At 31.6% G+C, this 16,191-nt stretch overlaps 2 protein-coding genes across 5 annotated transcripts; both read left to right on the forward strand.

Annotated features, from left to right (window-relative positions):
• The first annotated feature begins 587 nt into the window (after positions 1-587).
• Positions 588-3,814, forward strand: LOC124835423 (protein NRT1/ PTR FAMILY 4.5-like). The gene is made up of 5 exons (XM_047310352.2): positions 588-720; positions 1,070-1,287; positions 1,951-2,394; positions 2,509-2,636; positions 2,875-3,814. The coding sequence occupies exons 1-5, from the start codon at positions 615-617 to the stop codon at positions 3,749-3,751; spliced, it is 1,773 nt and encodes a 590-aa protein (XP_047166308.2). The 5' UTR covers positions 588-614; the 3' UTR covers positions 3,752-3,814.
• A 5,227-nt stretch (positions 3,815-9,041) lies between these two features.
• On the forward strand, positions 9,042-14,025 carry LOC148202090 (cyclic phosphodiesterase-like). Of its 4 annotated transcripts, XM_088109960.1 has the most exons (5): positions 9,042-9,184; positions 9,596-9,715; positions 10,301-10,519; positions 13,132-13,456; positions 13,537-14,025. In XM_088109960.1, the coding sequence occupies exons 3-5, from the start codon at positions 10,406-10,408 to the stop codon at positions 13,740-13,742; spliced, it is 645 nt and encodes a 214-aa protein (XP_087966086.1). In that variant the 5' UTR covers positions 9,042-9,184; positions 9,596-9,715; positions 10,301-10,405; the 3' UTR covers positions 13,743-14,025. The 4 variants fall into 4 exon arrangements, with proteins under 4 accessions (XP_087966086.1, XP_087966088.1, XP_087966087.1 ...); XM_088109962.1 differs by lacking the exon at positions 10,301-10,519 and having other exon boundaries at positions 13,011-13,456; XM_088109961.1 differs by lacking the exon at positions 9,596-9,715 and having other exon boundaries at positions 9,060-9,184.
• The last annotated feature ends 2,166 nt before the right edge of the window (positions 14,026-16,191 follow it).

A 16,191-nucleotide genomic window follows, 5' to 3' on the forward strand; every position in this document is an offset into this window, starting at 1 on the left:
GTAGTATAAACTGTATATGTTGGGGACTTTTAGCATTTTAAAAATGTATACTAATAATTGAGATATTTTTCTAAAACTTAAAACAAGTGGAAGAAAAACTTGAACTTAGTCATATGTTGTGACGAATGCTGATATCCTGAGATGATAAAATACCTTGTGACGTAGATAATTAAATAAGAAAAATTTTGTACTCTTCATTATGCTTCTTGTGTTGGTGCTGTTATTAGAATCTTACAGTGGGAGAGTCGGCAAATTTCATGTAACTCAATTCGCTATCAACCAAGAACAGTGCACATTCTCCTTCCGTAGAACTGGTCATCGGCCAACATATGATGGTGACCCTATTATGAGTCACCATCGCTCATTTGGTGAGTGCATAGTTATCTTTTATACATGTAAATCGCTAAGGATGAAGCTTATATAAGGAAGATAATGGTTTATAGTGTTATACCATACTTCTCTTTCTTTTTGAATTGGCTATATTCAAAACCTTTCTGCATAACCATGGTATTTCATTTTTATTTTCCTTTGTTAGTTATATGCATAGCATGCCACTTATTCTGATCATCATTTGCATGCAGGAAAATCGTGTTGTTGATGGGAATGTGAAGTGGATGCAGGAGGAGAAAGCAGAGGTGGTTGATGGAAAGGTTGATTGGAAAGGAAGAAAAGCTTTGAAGCACAAACATGGAGGGATGAAAGTTTCATTGCTCGTACTTGGTAAGCTAGAACTGGTGCAGTATGAGTTCATGAACATTTTCCAAAAGAGTAACATGAAAATGAAACAATACAAATTAAGGTTTGTGGATTAACCAAGAGCAAGGAATATGAATTCCATCTTCACTTTTTCTCTTGGAGTCAAAGTCTAGTTAGCTGCAACGTGGGAGCTAATAATTGCTGAAGTGATACCATGGTTACTTATACCACTAAGAAAAAACTAACAGAAAAAAGAGAAATCCTTAATTGAATGATCACTAACCATGTAACTTTCATTACATATATACTGTGATATGTTTGATGCTTAAATAGATTAATTAATTGTACATAGTGTATTTGGGTTTGGATGCAGCCGCAATTGCTATGGAGAACATGGCAACTCTATCACTAGCAGTGAACTTTGTGTCGTACTTCAATGGAATTATGCATTATGAACTAGCAGATGCAGCTAACATGGTGACCAATTACATGGGTGTTAGTTACATACTCTCCATTGTGGTTGCTGTTATTGCTGATACTTGGATTGGCAGATACAAATGCGTTGTTATTTCTGGATTTTTTGAGTCATTGGTAAGATCCAAAATTACCTTTCCTTTGCATAGTAGTACAACTTATTAATCATTCATTATATATATATTACAATTGGGATGTTAAAAAAACACATTTTTTTCAAATATGACTGAAATTACAAGGTTTGATAAGGAATAATGGCCCTTTGACTCTAAGAGTAGAGTGGGAAGAGATAGATAAAAGGAAAAGAGAAAAATACGAGAAGTAAAAGACGAAATGATTGGAAACGAAAAGAAAGATAATAATAGTGTACTATAAATATGAAAACCTGAGTGTGTGAAAAGATATGTAGCCACTGCTAAGTAAGAAGCGTAACTAAGGAATTGCGTATTGAATCGAATTGCATAGTAAACTTGATTTTAGTGTGGAATAACCGATTCTTCTGGTTTACAAATAGTTTTATATATTTATTTCGCTGTTCCAGGTGCTCATTTTACTGTAATTTGTGACTCACTATTTCTATACACGTTAATTGTTCAGCAAATTCTTCTTCCACCTTCAAATTTTTTCGTCCACTATCTTATGAGTATATAAATTCTCATTTTTGTCCTTTTATATAAAAGTATAGTTCCCAAATGAATTTTGTGGATGAGCTCAAAAGCTCTTTTATTCTGGCTCATTAAAATCTTAAACAGATGAGTAATGTTGTGAATTATAATGTAGGGACTATCATTGCTTACAGTTGAGGCACACATAAGAAGCCTGAAGCCCGATATTTGCAACGTGTATGTGAAAAATGCAGATTGTGAAAAGCTGAGTGGGAAGCAAGAAGCATTCCTCTTGATTAGCCTCTACCTGTTGGCATTTGGCAGTTCAGGTTTGAAGGCTTCTCTGCCATCACATGGTGCAGATCAATTTGATGAGAGAGACCCCAAAGAAGCAATGCAAATGTCAAGCTTCTTCAACAGTCTCTTGTTAGCAGTTTGCATTGGTGGAGCAGTGAGCTTAACGTTTAATGTCTATATTCAAGACCACAATGGTTGGGACTGGGGTTTTGGAATCTCCACTGTTGCTATTCTTCTCGCCACCATAATCTTTGCCTTTGGATTGCCACTCTACCGAATTCATCTTCCCAATACCAAAAACGGCATTATCCAGATCATACAGGTTTAGATAGACTACACAAATTCTTGATATCTCTGTCTAAGTACTTCAAACTTTGATCATTGTTGCATTGATCAAACTGTTTGTTTTAAATTGTTGGCTTCTATTTTTTTACAGGTCTACATAGCAGCCATTCGCAACAGAAACCTTCCCCTTCCTGAAGATCCTATGGAATTGTATGAGATTGAACAGGACAAAGAAGCTGCAGTGGAAGTAGAGTATCAACCTCATACAGATACTTTCAGGTTTAATCTCACTTGTGACTAAAATTAGTGATATGTGCATATTTTACTTGATGAAAGCCAAAGCACTAACATGATACATGGTTAGAGTAAAAGGCCTTAGATTTCATCTTTTATAAAAATAAAAGCTTCTTCTGCCAGCTATATATATATATATATATATATATATATATATATATATATATATATATATATATCACTCCAATTCCACTGCATTTAGTTTTAATATTCTTCTGCATAGGTTCTTGGACAAAGCAGCTATTCAAAGAAAATCTGATGTGCAAGATGAGAAACAAGAGGCATCAAACCCATGGAAACTATGCAGAGTGACACAAGTGGAAAATGCCAAAATCATTCTGAGCATGCTCCCTATATTCTGCTGCTCAATCATAATGACCCTTTGCTTAGCACAACTCCAAACCTTCTCTGTCCAACAAGGCTCCACCATGGACACAAGCATCACCAAGCATTTTAACATCCCACCTGCATCCCTACCAATCATCCCAGTTGCCTTCTTGATCATTATAATCCCTTTCTATGATCGCATTTGTGTTCCTTTTCTACGTAAACTCACTGGTATTCCCACCGGCATTACTCACTTGCAGCGCATAGGAGTTGGCCTAATCCTTTCCTCCATCTCCATGGCCATTGCAGCAATCATAGAGGTGAAAAGAAAAGGAGTTGCTAGAGACAACAACATGCTTGATGCATTGCCAGTAAAACAGCCATTGCCACTGACCATATTCTGGCTTTCTTTTCAGTATTTTGTATTTGGCATAGCTGACATGTTTACCTACGTGGGGCTACTTGAGTTTTTCTATTCAGAGGCACCAAAAGGGCTTAAATCCACATCGACCTGCTTCCTCTGGTGCTCTATGGCCATTGGCTATTTTATAAGTTCCATGTTGGTGAAAATCGTGAACACTGCCACCAAGAATATTACTGCAAGTGGAGGTTGGTTAGCAGGGAACAATATTAACAGAAACCATCTTAACTTGTTCTTTTTGTTCCTTTCCATACTCAGCTTCATCAACTTCTCTGTCTATTTGTTCGTTTCAAAGAGGTACAAGTACAGATCTCAACACCCTGTAGTTATCAGTGGCAATTCAGAGGACTGAATACTAACAGTTCTTCTGGTTTAACCTTTGAAATAATGTTAAGGCTTATTGAGATGAGTTAAATTGTGGGGTCAATAGTTTTTCATTTTTAAATTTAAAATGATAAAATCATAGTGTAGGATTTTATATTTCTATTTCATTTTGGTATGAAAGTGGTGTTTTTGTGATTTAATATTTTAAGTTAAGATATTATGATTGAAGTATCTAAGTTAATATTTTGTTTGAGAAATTTTGAATATAATAAAATTAAAAAAGGAAAAAATAAGTTTAATAAATTTTCAACTTTACTTAATAGGAGAAGTATTTGATTTAAATTTGTTTTTCAATACACTAATGTTAAAAACGAAAACAAAATTATATATATATATATATATATATATATTTGTGAAATGAGTATTTTTTTTTTCTTTTATAATATCAAAATATCATCACTCTTATAATAGTTATCGGTTCACAATTAAAGATACATTGTACCTCATAAGATGTTTCAATCTTAATTTGATTTATAACTCATGCGTTAATTTTAAACTCCTTTTAAATTAAGTTTCATTTTATTGGTGTTTGAAAAATCTCTAATACTCGTGTATTTAATATATGAACATTGGAGGAAAAAAAATCTAAAACAACATACCAACAAAACACCATAGTAAACTAACACATTTAAAAAAACAGAGTAAGAAAAAAAAAACAAGTATGAGAAAATTTTAAATATGTAATAAATAAGTTATTTAAACAAATAGCTTTCATATACTAACTATACTAACGGGAAGATCAAGAAATTTTGCTCAATTAAAAATTGTATGATTAAATTTTGTATGAAATTTATTTTGTTATACGTGTATATTGTCTTCGTTTTTATCCCATCAATCATTCCTTAATTACTCAATCATTCAACAATTTCTATAAAATCCAACCAAAACCTATAATTGTTCATATTTATTAAAATCAACAATCCAACATTAGTCCACACAATTATGCTCCAAAACCTCAATCACATTTTTATAACATAACTTAAACAAAGGAATATATCTAGATGTTGTTTCGGAAAGATTAGTGTATTAAATGGACTTGTGAAATTCTACATTTGTCATGCTTGCTTTCAAATCCTTTAGTGATATTCCAACATTCAGGACCAATGTCTCCAACCAAGTCATGCTAGGATTAACCCCACTAGCTTCGTAAGTATGATTCTCTTTTATATCATATTGTGTATCATGTGAAACCTCCCTCGACTCACACCACCTAGATATTTGACTCTATGCGAGTGAGATACTAGTTGAGTTAAGATAATTGTTAGGAAAAAACAACAAGTGTATTAGTCGCACGTAGCAAGTAATAAATATCGTTCTTTCCACAAGAACTTGTATAACACATAACAACTCTCACAATTCACAACTCAATTAGACCATAAATATTATAAAAATATAAAGCAACTCTTTTTGTATTTTTATCAAACAATAGGTGTGCACCAAGAAATTTAACTTAAAGTATTTACAATTGTTAAGATTAGATTTCATCAACTTCATACCCATTATTCATACACAATCATCTCAATTCTAAATTCATGTCTAAATCAACTCACAAGATTACTCAAATCCTATTATTAGTGACTTTGAACCTATGAGAACTCATCAAGTTCCAATTCTTGGAATCCTCCATAAGCAATTATGCATTAAGTTCAAGAGTATTTAAGATTACTACTAAATCATGTTCTATCCCTAGATACAAGCTTCATTAGGTATTCAATTTCAATTCTAGGTTCAAAAGGCATTTTCAAACACCTCAAGCCATGAATGATCAAGTCACAAGAAGCATTAAGCATAGAAATCAAATATTAACTTTGAAATGAAAAAACATATGTATTAACATAAAAAAAATACATAAGATTCAGTTTATTACATCTAATCTCAACAAATAGGGTTAGCTCTGCACGGTGGAGAACCTAAGGTTTACAAATTGAAGAGATAAGGAAGAAATTGAAACCAAAGAGAGATGCATGCCCTTCCACAAAGTTCTTTGATTCTACTCCATGCTTCAATCGCACTTTCTCTTCGCACTTCCATCTCCAATTCTTAACCCATCTTCCTCTTCAACCCAAAAGGAGAAAAATGACAATTGATAAAGATTGAAGCTCAAGGAGAAGAAGGGAGAGCTTCCCAACACCCCAAATAGCGTCTAAAGGTCTCTCTGAGTCGCTCTTGGAGAAGGATGAAGTGTGGGAAGAAAGAATTCCAAAAACCCTTGAAAAACATGATTAAATACCCACTTTCGCGTATCAGGGCTGACAAACTCGCCCAACAACTTCATTCTCACCTAGTGAGGCCTAAAAATCGATGCTCTCTGACTTGTAACTTGTTGGGCAAGTCATATTTTTGCCTAGCAACTTGAATACTAGAGGTTTGAGTTGGCATTTTTGTCCACCGAGGAGCTAGCTCGCCTAGAGAGTCCTTCTGGCACCCAATTGTTATATTTTGTTCCTCCAGGGGCGGTTTATAGTAATATAACCCTACAGGTGAGTTTTTTCTTCACATTTACAACATTGGGTGCAATTTTTTGGAGTGGGTATTTGTCTAAAAATCACTCTTTCTTATCCAATCATGTTTCCTTGAGTTTCAACTTGTTTTTCTCCACTAGAATTGCTTCCTATTAACTTATTTTACACACCCAAAATAGGTATTAGAGGTAAACAAATATAAAACAACTAAAATACAAAAACAATGCAAAACAAGATAAACTTGAGGATTAAACAAGATAAAAACTATAAAGAAGTTGATTTTACTATTTGAAACATACACACAAAATAGGTCAAAATAATGTTATCAATAGTCTCACCCCTCAAAGGCCCCTCCAATACACTTGAAGTCAACCTAGGTTAGCTTTCCCCTTGAAAATAACTAATTAGACAACTATATGACACGAAATTTTCATAAATAATCATACATTATAACATAACCCAATATAATCCTAAATATAATTTTATGGCATGCAAAGAAAAACTATTTAGTAAAATATCAATTACTTTTTTTTAGAAGAAGTTACACAAAGTTACTACCCGATGCTAGGTAATCGCTGCCAACGATGATGCAACAAAAACTGGTTTTAGTACAATGTAAGACATTTTTATTTAATTTTAAATAATTTTCATCCCCATCTAACCATCAATCACAATTTTCCTAAGTCATAAAACACATTTTTCATGAGTCAAATATGTTTAAGCTTTAACTTTAATATAATATAAGGGTCATAAATAAAATCACCTTAGTACATCAGAAACACTAACATTATCCCAAGAAATCACTTAGTCACACAATCGCATAAATCACACTCATTCATCAAAGTGTTTACTAAGTTAACTCTTTAATCACCACTTTCATACCAATTTCATAACATTATCAATATTAACCATAATTCAACCAGTCTAATCCAACCATTTCACCTACACTTGATAATTTCACAATACATAACAAATTTTCTTCCTCTCAAATTTCTTAACTTTCTCCGTACAAAATAAAATATCACAACTACTGACATTATTTATTAAACTTACATATTTGTCGTAAGGAATTGTCATGCTTTAGCAACATTCTTTCACTATAATTATTCCACCATTTTTATCTTTCAACAACAAAACATTAAATTTACAAGCAAATTAGCTTCTATCAAGAATTGTTCTATACAACTCTTTTTATATTCAATTCTAGCCTAAAGCCCCAACCCTCTCAATACCATTACAATTATGCCTTAACATGTTCTCAAAACATACCATATAAATTTTATTCAGGGTTCTTACAGGCTAACAACTCAAATGTTTCATTATCATGCAATACATCATAAACTAAAGCATGTCCTTACCAAGAACAACATAGAGCATAAAAATAAAAACCACAAAGTTACATTCAATTAGATTCCCAAACAATTTAATTGTTATTTAGATTATAAACTCTCAATTTAAATCAATTTAAATGATTAGTTTTTCTCAACTATTTGATGACCTCCTATAATGGCTCTAGTATGCTCCCACACAATCCATAACTCAAAGCATCCTCTGTCTACACCAAAAAACATTAATTTGACAATTGAATTATATCACTCAACTTATAGGTCAACATAAACTCAATTTGGGCATAAAAACACTACATGCAACCAAGATAAGTTGCATGCACTCAAATCAAATTAAAGCTCAAAGGAAGAAAAAAATTGACTTACTCAAACAAATAAATTGATGGGGAGCTTTTGTAGTACTCACCAAGAGGAACACTTCTACGATTTCCAATCTTTAAAAGGATGAAAGGTGATCAAGGAATTAAAGAGAAAATAGAGAGAAAATAGGGAAAGAGTTTCAAACATGGTTGTTGTTTTAAGAAATGAAAACTTAAGTTTTTATAATCTTTTTATAACTTTTTAAACATAATTATTTATTCCTTCTTAAACTTTCATACTACTCTAAAACTAATTTCCTAGATTCTCACACCAACATAATTCAATTCGTTATTTCCTAATTTTACTTATGGTCAACTTGATTAATTTTCTTGACTTTGACTTAAGTCAATTCTATTCATCTTGATCTAAGACTACATCAAACATGTCTAGTATCTATCCTACTTGACCTCGAATGTATGTGACTAAACTTGATCAACATAGATTCAACTTAACTTAATTCAACATAAGTTATGTTAATCTTATTTAATTTGTCTTAAATTAGACTCAACTTGATTAATAAAATTATATATAGCAAAAAACAAAAGTAAAAACACAAAAGATTATGGAATAATTTGATATTAGAAAATATATATTTTATTAAATAAGGTTTTAGTTGAATCTGAAAGGTATAAAATATAATAAATAATTTTAAAAATAAAACAAATAAGTTATGTATAAAGTAAATATATTTATAACTATTAGTTAATATTTTTTTATATAAATATTCTTTCTTTTGGAATATTTTCATTAAGTATAATTTAGTTGATATTAATAATAAATTTAAAAAATTGTTATTATTAATAATATTAATTTTATATTAATATTTTAATATTATTTAGAATAACTTAACTGAATAACTAATGTTGTAGTAATTTTAGAAATAATTATTTTATATATTAACATCTGTATTATATTATATTAAATTTCGTTAACAATATTTAGAATAATTAATTGTAATGTAAGTATATAAAGAGTAGTAATTAATATAAAATTAAAGAAATTATTATAGGATATAATAATTATGTTGGGAGTACAAAAAGGGAAAATAATAACTTTCAAACATATGAACACGTGTATCATCTTATGACCATTCACTTGACCAACTACGTAACAGCCTCTGTTCTCCTTTCAAAAAGGAGAAAACAAAACAAACAATTTGGGATTCCAGCAGCCGCAAGCGCCTCTTCCTTGCTCATTTAAAATGGCAGCAAATCTAGCAAATTGCGATTTCAGGTTTCGCTCAATGCACTTCTCTAAATTTTCTTTCCGTAATGTTCTTTTTATTTTTTCTTAACATCGCTTCGATTAATCTACTTTTTCCAATTTTTCGAAAAATGTTTGGATTGAGCATAATTTTCACTAATTAATATCTTTTATTTATTATTATTATTATTATTTATTATTATTTATTATTATTATACTACTGTCATTTTATTAAAAATAATTGTATTGGTTTTTATTTAACATTATTACACAGATTTGAATTTTGACCTCTTTTATACTTTATATATTTTTTAAGAGTATTGATAACGATGAATACTTGCTTAAAGTAATGAGAAGAAAAAAATAAATATTTAATAGATATATTTATTTTTGTTACACGATTTCATTGGATTTGTTACTAAATCTGGATTGAAATTACAGTTGAGTTGAGAATTTTGTGATTCGTCTGAATGAATGCATTTTGGTTGAAACTGGAATTTCACAAAAAGGGGCTTAGCTCTTACACTCGGTAGTGATTTGCAGCCTCAACAAAGTTTTTCGGTAAAATCTTCGAAAAACTCTTCTTCAATGAATACTGTGAATAATTCTTCGTATGGTATTTCCTCTTTCTCTAGGTATCCAACATCTATCATTCTTGACATAAACAAATTGGGAAACAAATTGTATGTTATAGTTATAGCCTCTTGGAATTTTTTGTTGCACTCCATCCAAGCTGTAAACATGGATTATGTAATGCTTGGTTTAGAAATTATGTCATCATGTCGTCTTCATCTTTAAAATATACACCATGTTCACCTTGAAGATGGAAAAAACAAAATCTTTCCACTGCTAGAACAGGAAAAGAAAATATTCGCCAACATGCTTCACATGGAGAGATGTATCTACCTCGAAATTTTGTTTGATCTCATATAATGACTGAGATAATGAGTAGGCTTGAGTGTTATTAGGAAGAATAGCAACAATTATTCTGTCATATCCTTTGCTGATGTATTTGAATAAGAACTTGATTGAAGTACTTTGATTACATCATTCAACATTGATATGTACTTGATTCTTTAATAACAACATGGGGTTATAAGTAAAATTTGATTTTGGAGGAATTAAAATATTATGTTTTTTCTGCAGAGAAAGTTTGACAGTGAACAAAGTAAAAATAGGTTTTGGGAAATCTCAAGCTTGAACCTAATTGTAGTGTTTGATTTGAAGTGAAGATCATTAGTGTTGAGTCTAATGAATCCAAGAACAGAGAAACTGGTGAAAAGGCTCATGATTGTAGCCACTGTTACTACTTCCTATTTTCTCCTAATTGCTAACTATGGTCCTAAATCCAATGTTGTTGACCTTGTAAGTTTCTTCCTTTTTCTCTCATATATATAAACATGGGTAACTTATTTCTATGATTTCTTCCATGCCCAACATGGTTTTTCCATTATATTTTTAAATTCCTACGTTGGTTTTCTATCTCTTGATGCACCATTTTCAACTTGTTTTTCTTTGTTTTTAGTATCTCTTGCAATTTTGAATTACGTTAATTGGTTTGGAGTTGGCTTTGCCTATTGATTTTCCTTATGTTTGCAAGGTCTGATGAATGGTTTGTTTGAATAAACTTTACTTTATGCACTTGTGGAGAGGAAAAAAACAAGTTTTTTATAGGTTGAAATTAGATTAGTTTATGCAAACTAACATGGTGAAAATCATTGATTTTTCCTTCTTATAATTCTTTTCCTGAAAGTGTTGATAGAGAAAATGAACCAAATAGACTAAAAAACATGTGCTTTTGATACATGTTTGATGATTGTTAAATGGAACCAAACTTAGACTGTCATTGTGGATGGTTTATGTAACAATATGAAATGGCTTGCAAGGAAGACAGTGTCAATCAATATCTATGTTGTTTTTTATTTTTGTTATTGACTTAGATATATGCCTTGTTTAAGTTGATCTCCCACGTTCAAAGAATTGTCACACAATCAATAGTTTTATTGTTTCAAGTACATAAGTAGTGTAGGATGTTATTCAAACCATATTATTTTAACACTCTATTTAATACTTCCATTTAACAACCTTAAAATTTTGTTAATATTACTTTTATTAGTAAAACGTAATATTTTTTTTTTATTAAAAGAGGTTGTAAAGTAGAAGTAAGAAAAGATGGTGTTAAGATATAATTTCCCTTTCAATTATCCTGAGTCTTTTGCGTTGGTTGTGTGAGAGTGGATGTGTGAGTTTTGAAGTTGAAGTGAGTAAAAATGTACATTGTATCGCAATGAGAGTTAAGTGTTATAAGTCACAAAGATCCATAAATAAAAAATATTATAATTTTAGATTGAAAATATGAAATTTCTAGTTTGATTAGTTTCATGGAAAAGATGTCTTCTAGAAGAAAAAAAAAGACTTTAATAGTTCATATCCGACCTAATAGACATATTAAAGAGTACGATCCAATAATGTTCTTTAAGTCTCTTTATTATGGAACAACTCAAATCTACGTCTATTTGGGTCATATCCATGTATCGGTAGTTTGATATTATGGTTATTATTTACTACACTGTTATTATATGTTTTAAGTAAGTATTATCTCAACAGGAACATAGGCCTACGATCCATCTTTATCCTATAAATACAATTAATATTTTTCAATGAATATTCACTTCATAAACATTCATACCTAGTGAGCTTGGTCGAATGGCCACTCAAGGAGCTCATCCGAGTGGCCAATCTGTCTAAGAGCTCATTCAAATGACCAATATACTTAAGAGCTCGACAGAATGACCAAACTACTTAAGAGGTCGACCGAATGGCCAATGTACTTAAGAGCTTGGTCGAATGGCCAATCTACTTTAAAGCTTGACGAAATGACCAATCTACTTAAGATTTGTCGATCGAATGGTCAATACTCCTACATAACTCAACCGAATGGCCAAACCTTTTACGAGTTCGAAGGAATGACCAATCCTTTTACAAACACGACTAAATGGTCCAACCATATCATGTGCTCGGTTAAATAGACAAACCATCTACAAATTACACAAGTCAATCTAAGTCTGACCAAAGATCTTACATGATCACATATTATATCGATAGTTTTGTATTATAGTTATTATTTATCATTTCTTTATTATTTATTACACTATTATTATATATTTAAGTATTATCTCAATAGAAACATAGATCAACTATTTACGTTGATTCTATAAATATAATTAATATTCTTCAAAACATATTCACTAAATAAATACTCATACTCACCATATTTATAAAAAATTTAATCTTTTTATTGATTTGAATGTCAGAAAATATTTTACAGGTAGACTCATGAGTCTCTTTCTAAACAAATGAAACTCTCAAAAGCGATTGTCAAAATTTTTGTCACAGTAAATCTACACTCAATATTATTCGAGTAACAATCCTAATATTTCCCATTTGCATTGTCCCTTATCGAATGATGCACCTAATAGCATCATTGAGTTCTTACATGTATAAGGGTACATCAACAGACCCAAAATATTACATTCTGCATACAAGAGCAGCAAGCTTTACAACATATCTTCGTATATCTTCGTATAAGAATTAAAACTTTGACCCTCCATAACCTCATAATTATAGTGTTTATATTCCCTCTCAAAGGAATTTTTGTAGTTCTTGAGCGTAATATGTCTCTGTTATCTATTGATATGTTAATGAAGATACTTTGGTTTGTTTGGTTTATTAATTCAGATACAAATACTGACAAAATGTTTGGAATGGAATTATATATTATATGTTTTTTCTTTCAAAAATGATTTTTTTTTTCTACACAAATTGACTTTTGTTTTTTAATACATTGCCTTGGAAGCTGGGAACTGTTTTCTAATTTTTAGCACAACTTGCAAATCTGAATCAAGCAACCCTAAATCTAAATCCCAATCAATTTCCACCCAATTTCATTCAATTTAATTTCGATTATGGCAAACGAGGCCGTGTATTCAGTGTGGGCGATTCCACCGGAAGACGTCGACGTCAGATGCGCCAACGTCATGACCGCTCTCCGATCTGACTTCGGCGGGCCCCACTTCCAACCCCACATCACCCTCGTTGGAGCCATCAAACTCACCGCCGATGACGCCCTCGCCAAGCTACGATCAGCCTCCCAAGCCCTCAGGCCCTTCAACGTCACCGTCGACCGCGTCGCCACCGGCACCTTCTTCTACCAGTGCGTCTATCTCCTCCTTCGCCCCGATCTTCACCTCCTCGAAACCAGCGCCCACTACTGCACGCACTTCGGCTACGCCAGCTCCACCCGTAACTTTCCTTTCACTCTCCCACAAGAGAAAGAAATTTCTTAGTTTGAAACGTTGATGATTCGATTCCTGTTTCTGCAGCTTACATGCCGCACTTGAGTCTTCTCTACGGAGATTTGAGCGATGAGGAGAAGCAAAAGGCTCAAGAGAGGGTAAATGCCATTGATAACGCACTCGCTGGGTTGACCTTTGAGATAACTCGTGTTGCCTTGTACAAAACCGACACTGAAGACAAAACGCTCAAATCTTGGGAGAAAATTGCTGAATGCACTCTCACTCCAAATTAGCTTCTCAACTTCAATGGCTGTGCTTCTTCTTGTTTCTTCATTTCCGTTTTATTCCCTCGTTCTTATGCTGCTTGCTTTGCAATTTCCATATTCAATGCAGAATAATGAAGGCACTGATACTTCAAATATTTATCGTATTCAGCCATTCACAAGTGTAAAATAATAAAACTATAAATGTGTTTACTGTCTAGTTTTTGTCCCATGATTGTGAAGCCATTAATCTGTATAAGTTTTGTAGTGGCAACATTATTCACCCTTCTTCAAAGATTGTATTTTCACATGATTCCTCTGAACTAGCTTGATAACTATTACATTAAGTTTTAAGTTATGTTGTAACATGAGAAAATGTTTGGAACACAATCTTTCATGTTCTATTTCAATCTAGTCTTTTGTTGGGGACATTCGTGTAAGTCTCCTCAAGTATATACATCTCATCTCGTATTTGGTTGTTCTCATTCTCAAACTATTGAGACCCAAGTTAAAGTACGCTACTAGTTCGAGTTTGTATATGCCAATAGCCTTAATGTAAGTAACACTAGGTCTCTTTAGGTACTGCTAGATACACCAATGTGTATTCCGGAGAGTTTCACTCTCCTCATCATACTCCAAGGGCAGGACTAATAGAAGAGAAAAAAAATGTTTCCATGAGGAAGAACTGAGAGGGAGCAGTTGCAGTGATGTTTGATGGGGGTAAAGCTCCGTATGAGTGAATCTGGTTTGATTTGTAAATGAGCTCATTCCTAACACAGTCTTATCTGTGCATACGACCAGGGTGTCATGAATAAGTACTGTGCAGTAGTTCTTATGGACGAGTCAAAGCACAAAACAGAGTAAAGCTACTCTCAAAATATCCCATTTGGCATATACCATCATTCCTGTATCTATTTTGTTTATGCATGTTTCAGGTTCGGGATTTTTTTTTTACACTAGATAGATGCACCATTTGACAACTCACTTTTAGGGATATTTTAGTTATTAAAAATGTTAATTTATGTATTTTTAAAGAAAGAGAGATTAAAGGGTAAAGTAGTGAATGTACAATGTGTAAAAATTTGTTGGGTATCAAAATAACATTACCTTTCAGGTTATAGAATCGATCTTCAAGAAAGTATAAACTGATTTGACTTATAAAATAATTGTATAACTTTTTTATATTTTATTTTATGATAAAAGTAATTCTTTTATGCCCATTTAATTTAAATATCGACAAAGTCTTCAAAACTCAATTCGTCAGTCATGTGGGTGTGGCAGTGTGGCACGTTACTTGAACTGCTACTATTGTGATTATTGTTAAAATTAATAATTTTGTTTAATTTACTGACTAATAAACTAATAAGTTGGGTATATTACATTTTTTACTGGCAGATTTAAGCAATAGAATAATAAAATTTAATCACTAAGGTAACTAAATGACTATACCAGCAGTGCCAATAACACATCAAGGAAAGGAAACTTTATTAAAACGAGCATATAGAATTAGGTTAACTAATATTTCTTAGGAAACTTAAATCGAGACACACACGAAACTTAAGTCCATGCAGGACAAAAACTTATACGAGTATTATGAATAGATATTATGTTAATTATTATAATATTTGTTGCTTTTTACGTATTATGATTTGAGGGCAGAGCCAAAAAGACATATTTGGACAGACAGAGTAAAGACGTTACAGAAAAGAAAAACGGAAGGAGAACATCTAGGCTTTATAAGAATAATGACGTCTTTCAATTCTTGTGTCCATGGAGCAATGTCAGTATCATAATAAATGAAAATTATGATGATAGCTATAATAACTTTTAAGAAAATATTAGCTGTTGTAGGTTGATTTAAAATTTTCTTACTGACATGATTAACATTTTCTTTGATTTGTAAACTTATTTGACCTTCAATGGTTGTGTAAAAATATTTTTTACTTGTTTAATGTTGCAATTATTAATTTTTACTTCTTTTTTTCTCAATTATCAGTTTTTTATATTGTGAATGTATATTGGTTGTTGATTTGAATATCTTAATTCACAGATCCTAAATCCACCGTACTATCTTAATAAGTATTTTTTCTCGTTTCTATATCTTTACGCTATCACTATCTCTATATATCCAATTAGCTTAACAAAGCAGGGTTGACACCAGATTTAAAATAAACATATTTATGGCTTTAGATAATTGATGATATGCATAACTGCATCTAGTTCTCCTCATTTGTTTGATCCAGTAAAATATGCAGTAGGAAATGGATATTTCTGACCTTCAACACACGAGAACTTATAAGTAATAACACTCTCTTATTATTATAGTAATAAAATAAAATTTACATTTACTTATATATTTTAAATTACTTTTATTTATATTTGATGTCGACTTTCAATATCTGTCTTTTGGTCAACATTTTTCTTCTCTCTTTTGAAATTTTCTTGACCTTAAGGCTTTTTTCGCTTCAATAAAAATGAT

The sequence above is a fragment of the Vigna umbellata genome, chromosome 3, assembly GCF_029865625.1.
Source record: "Vigna umbellata cultivar VRB3 chromosome 3, Vumbellata_1.0, whole genome shotgun sequence".
In the NCBI taxonomy this organism is placed as follows: domain Eukaryota; kingdom Viridiplantae; phylum Streptophyta; class Magnoliopsida; order Fabales; family Fabaceae; genus Vigna; species Vigna umbellata.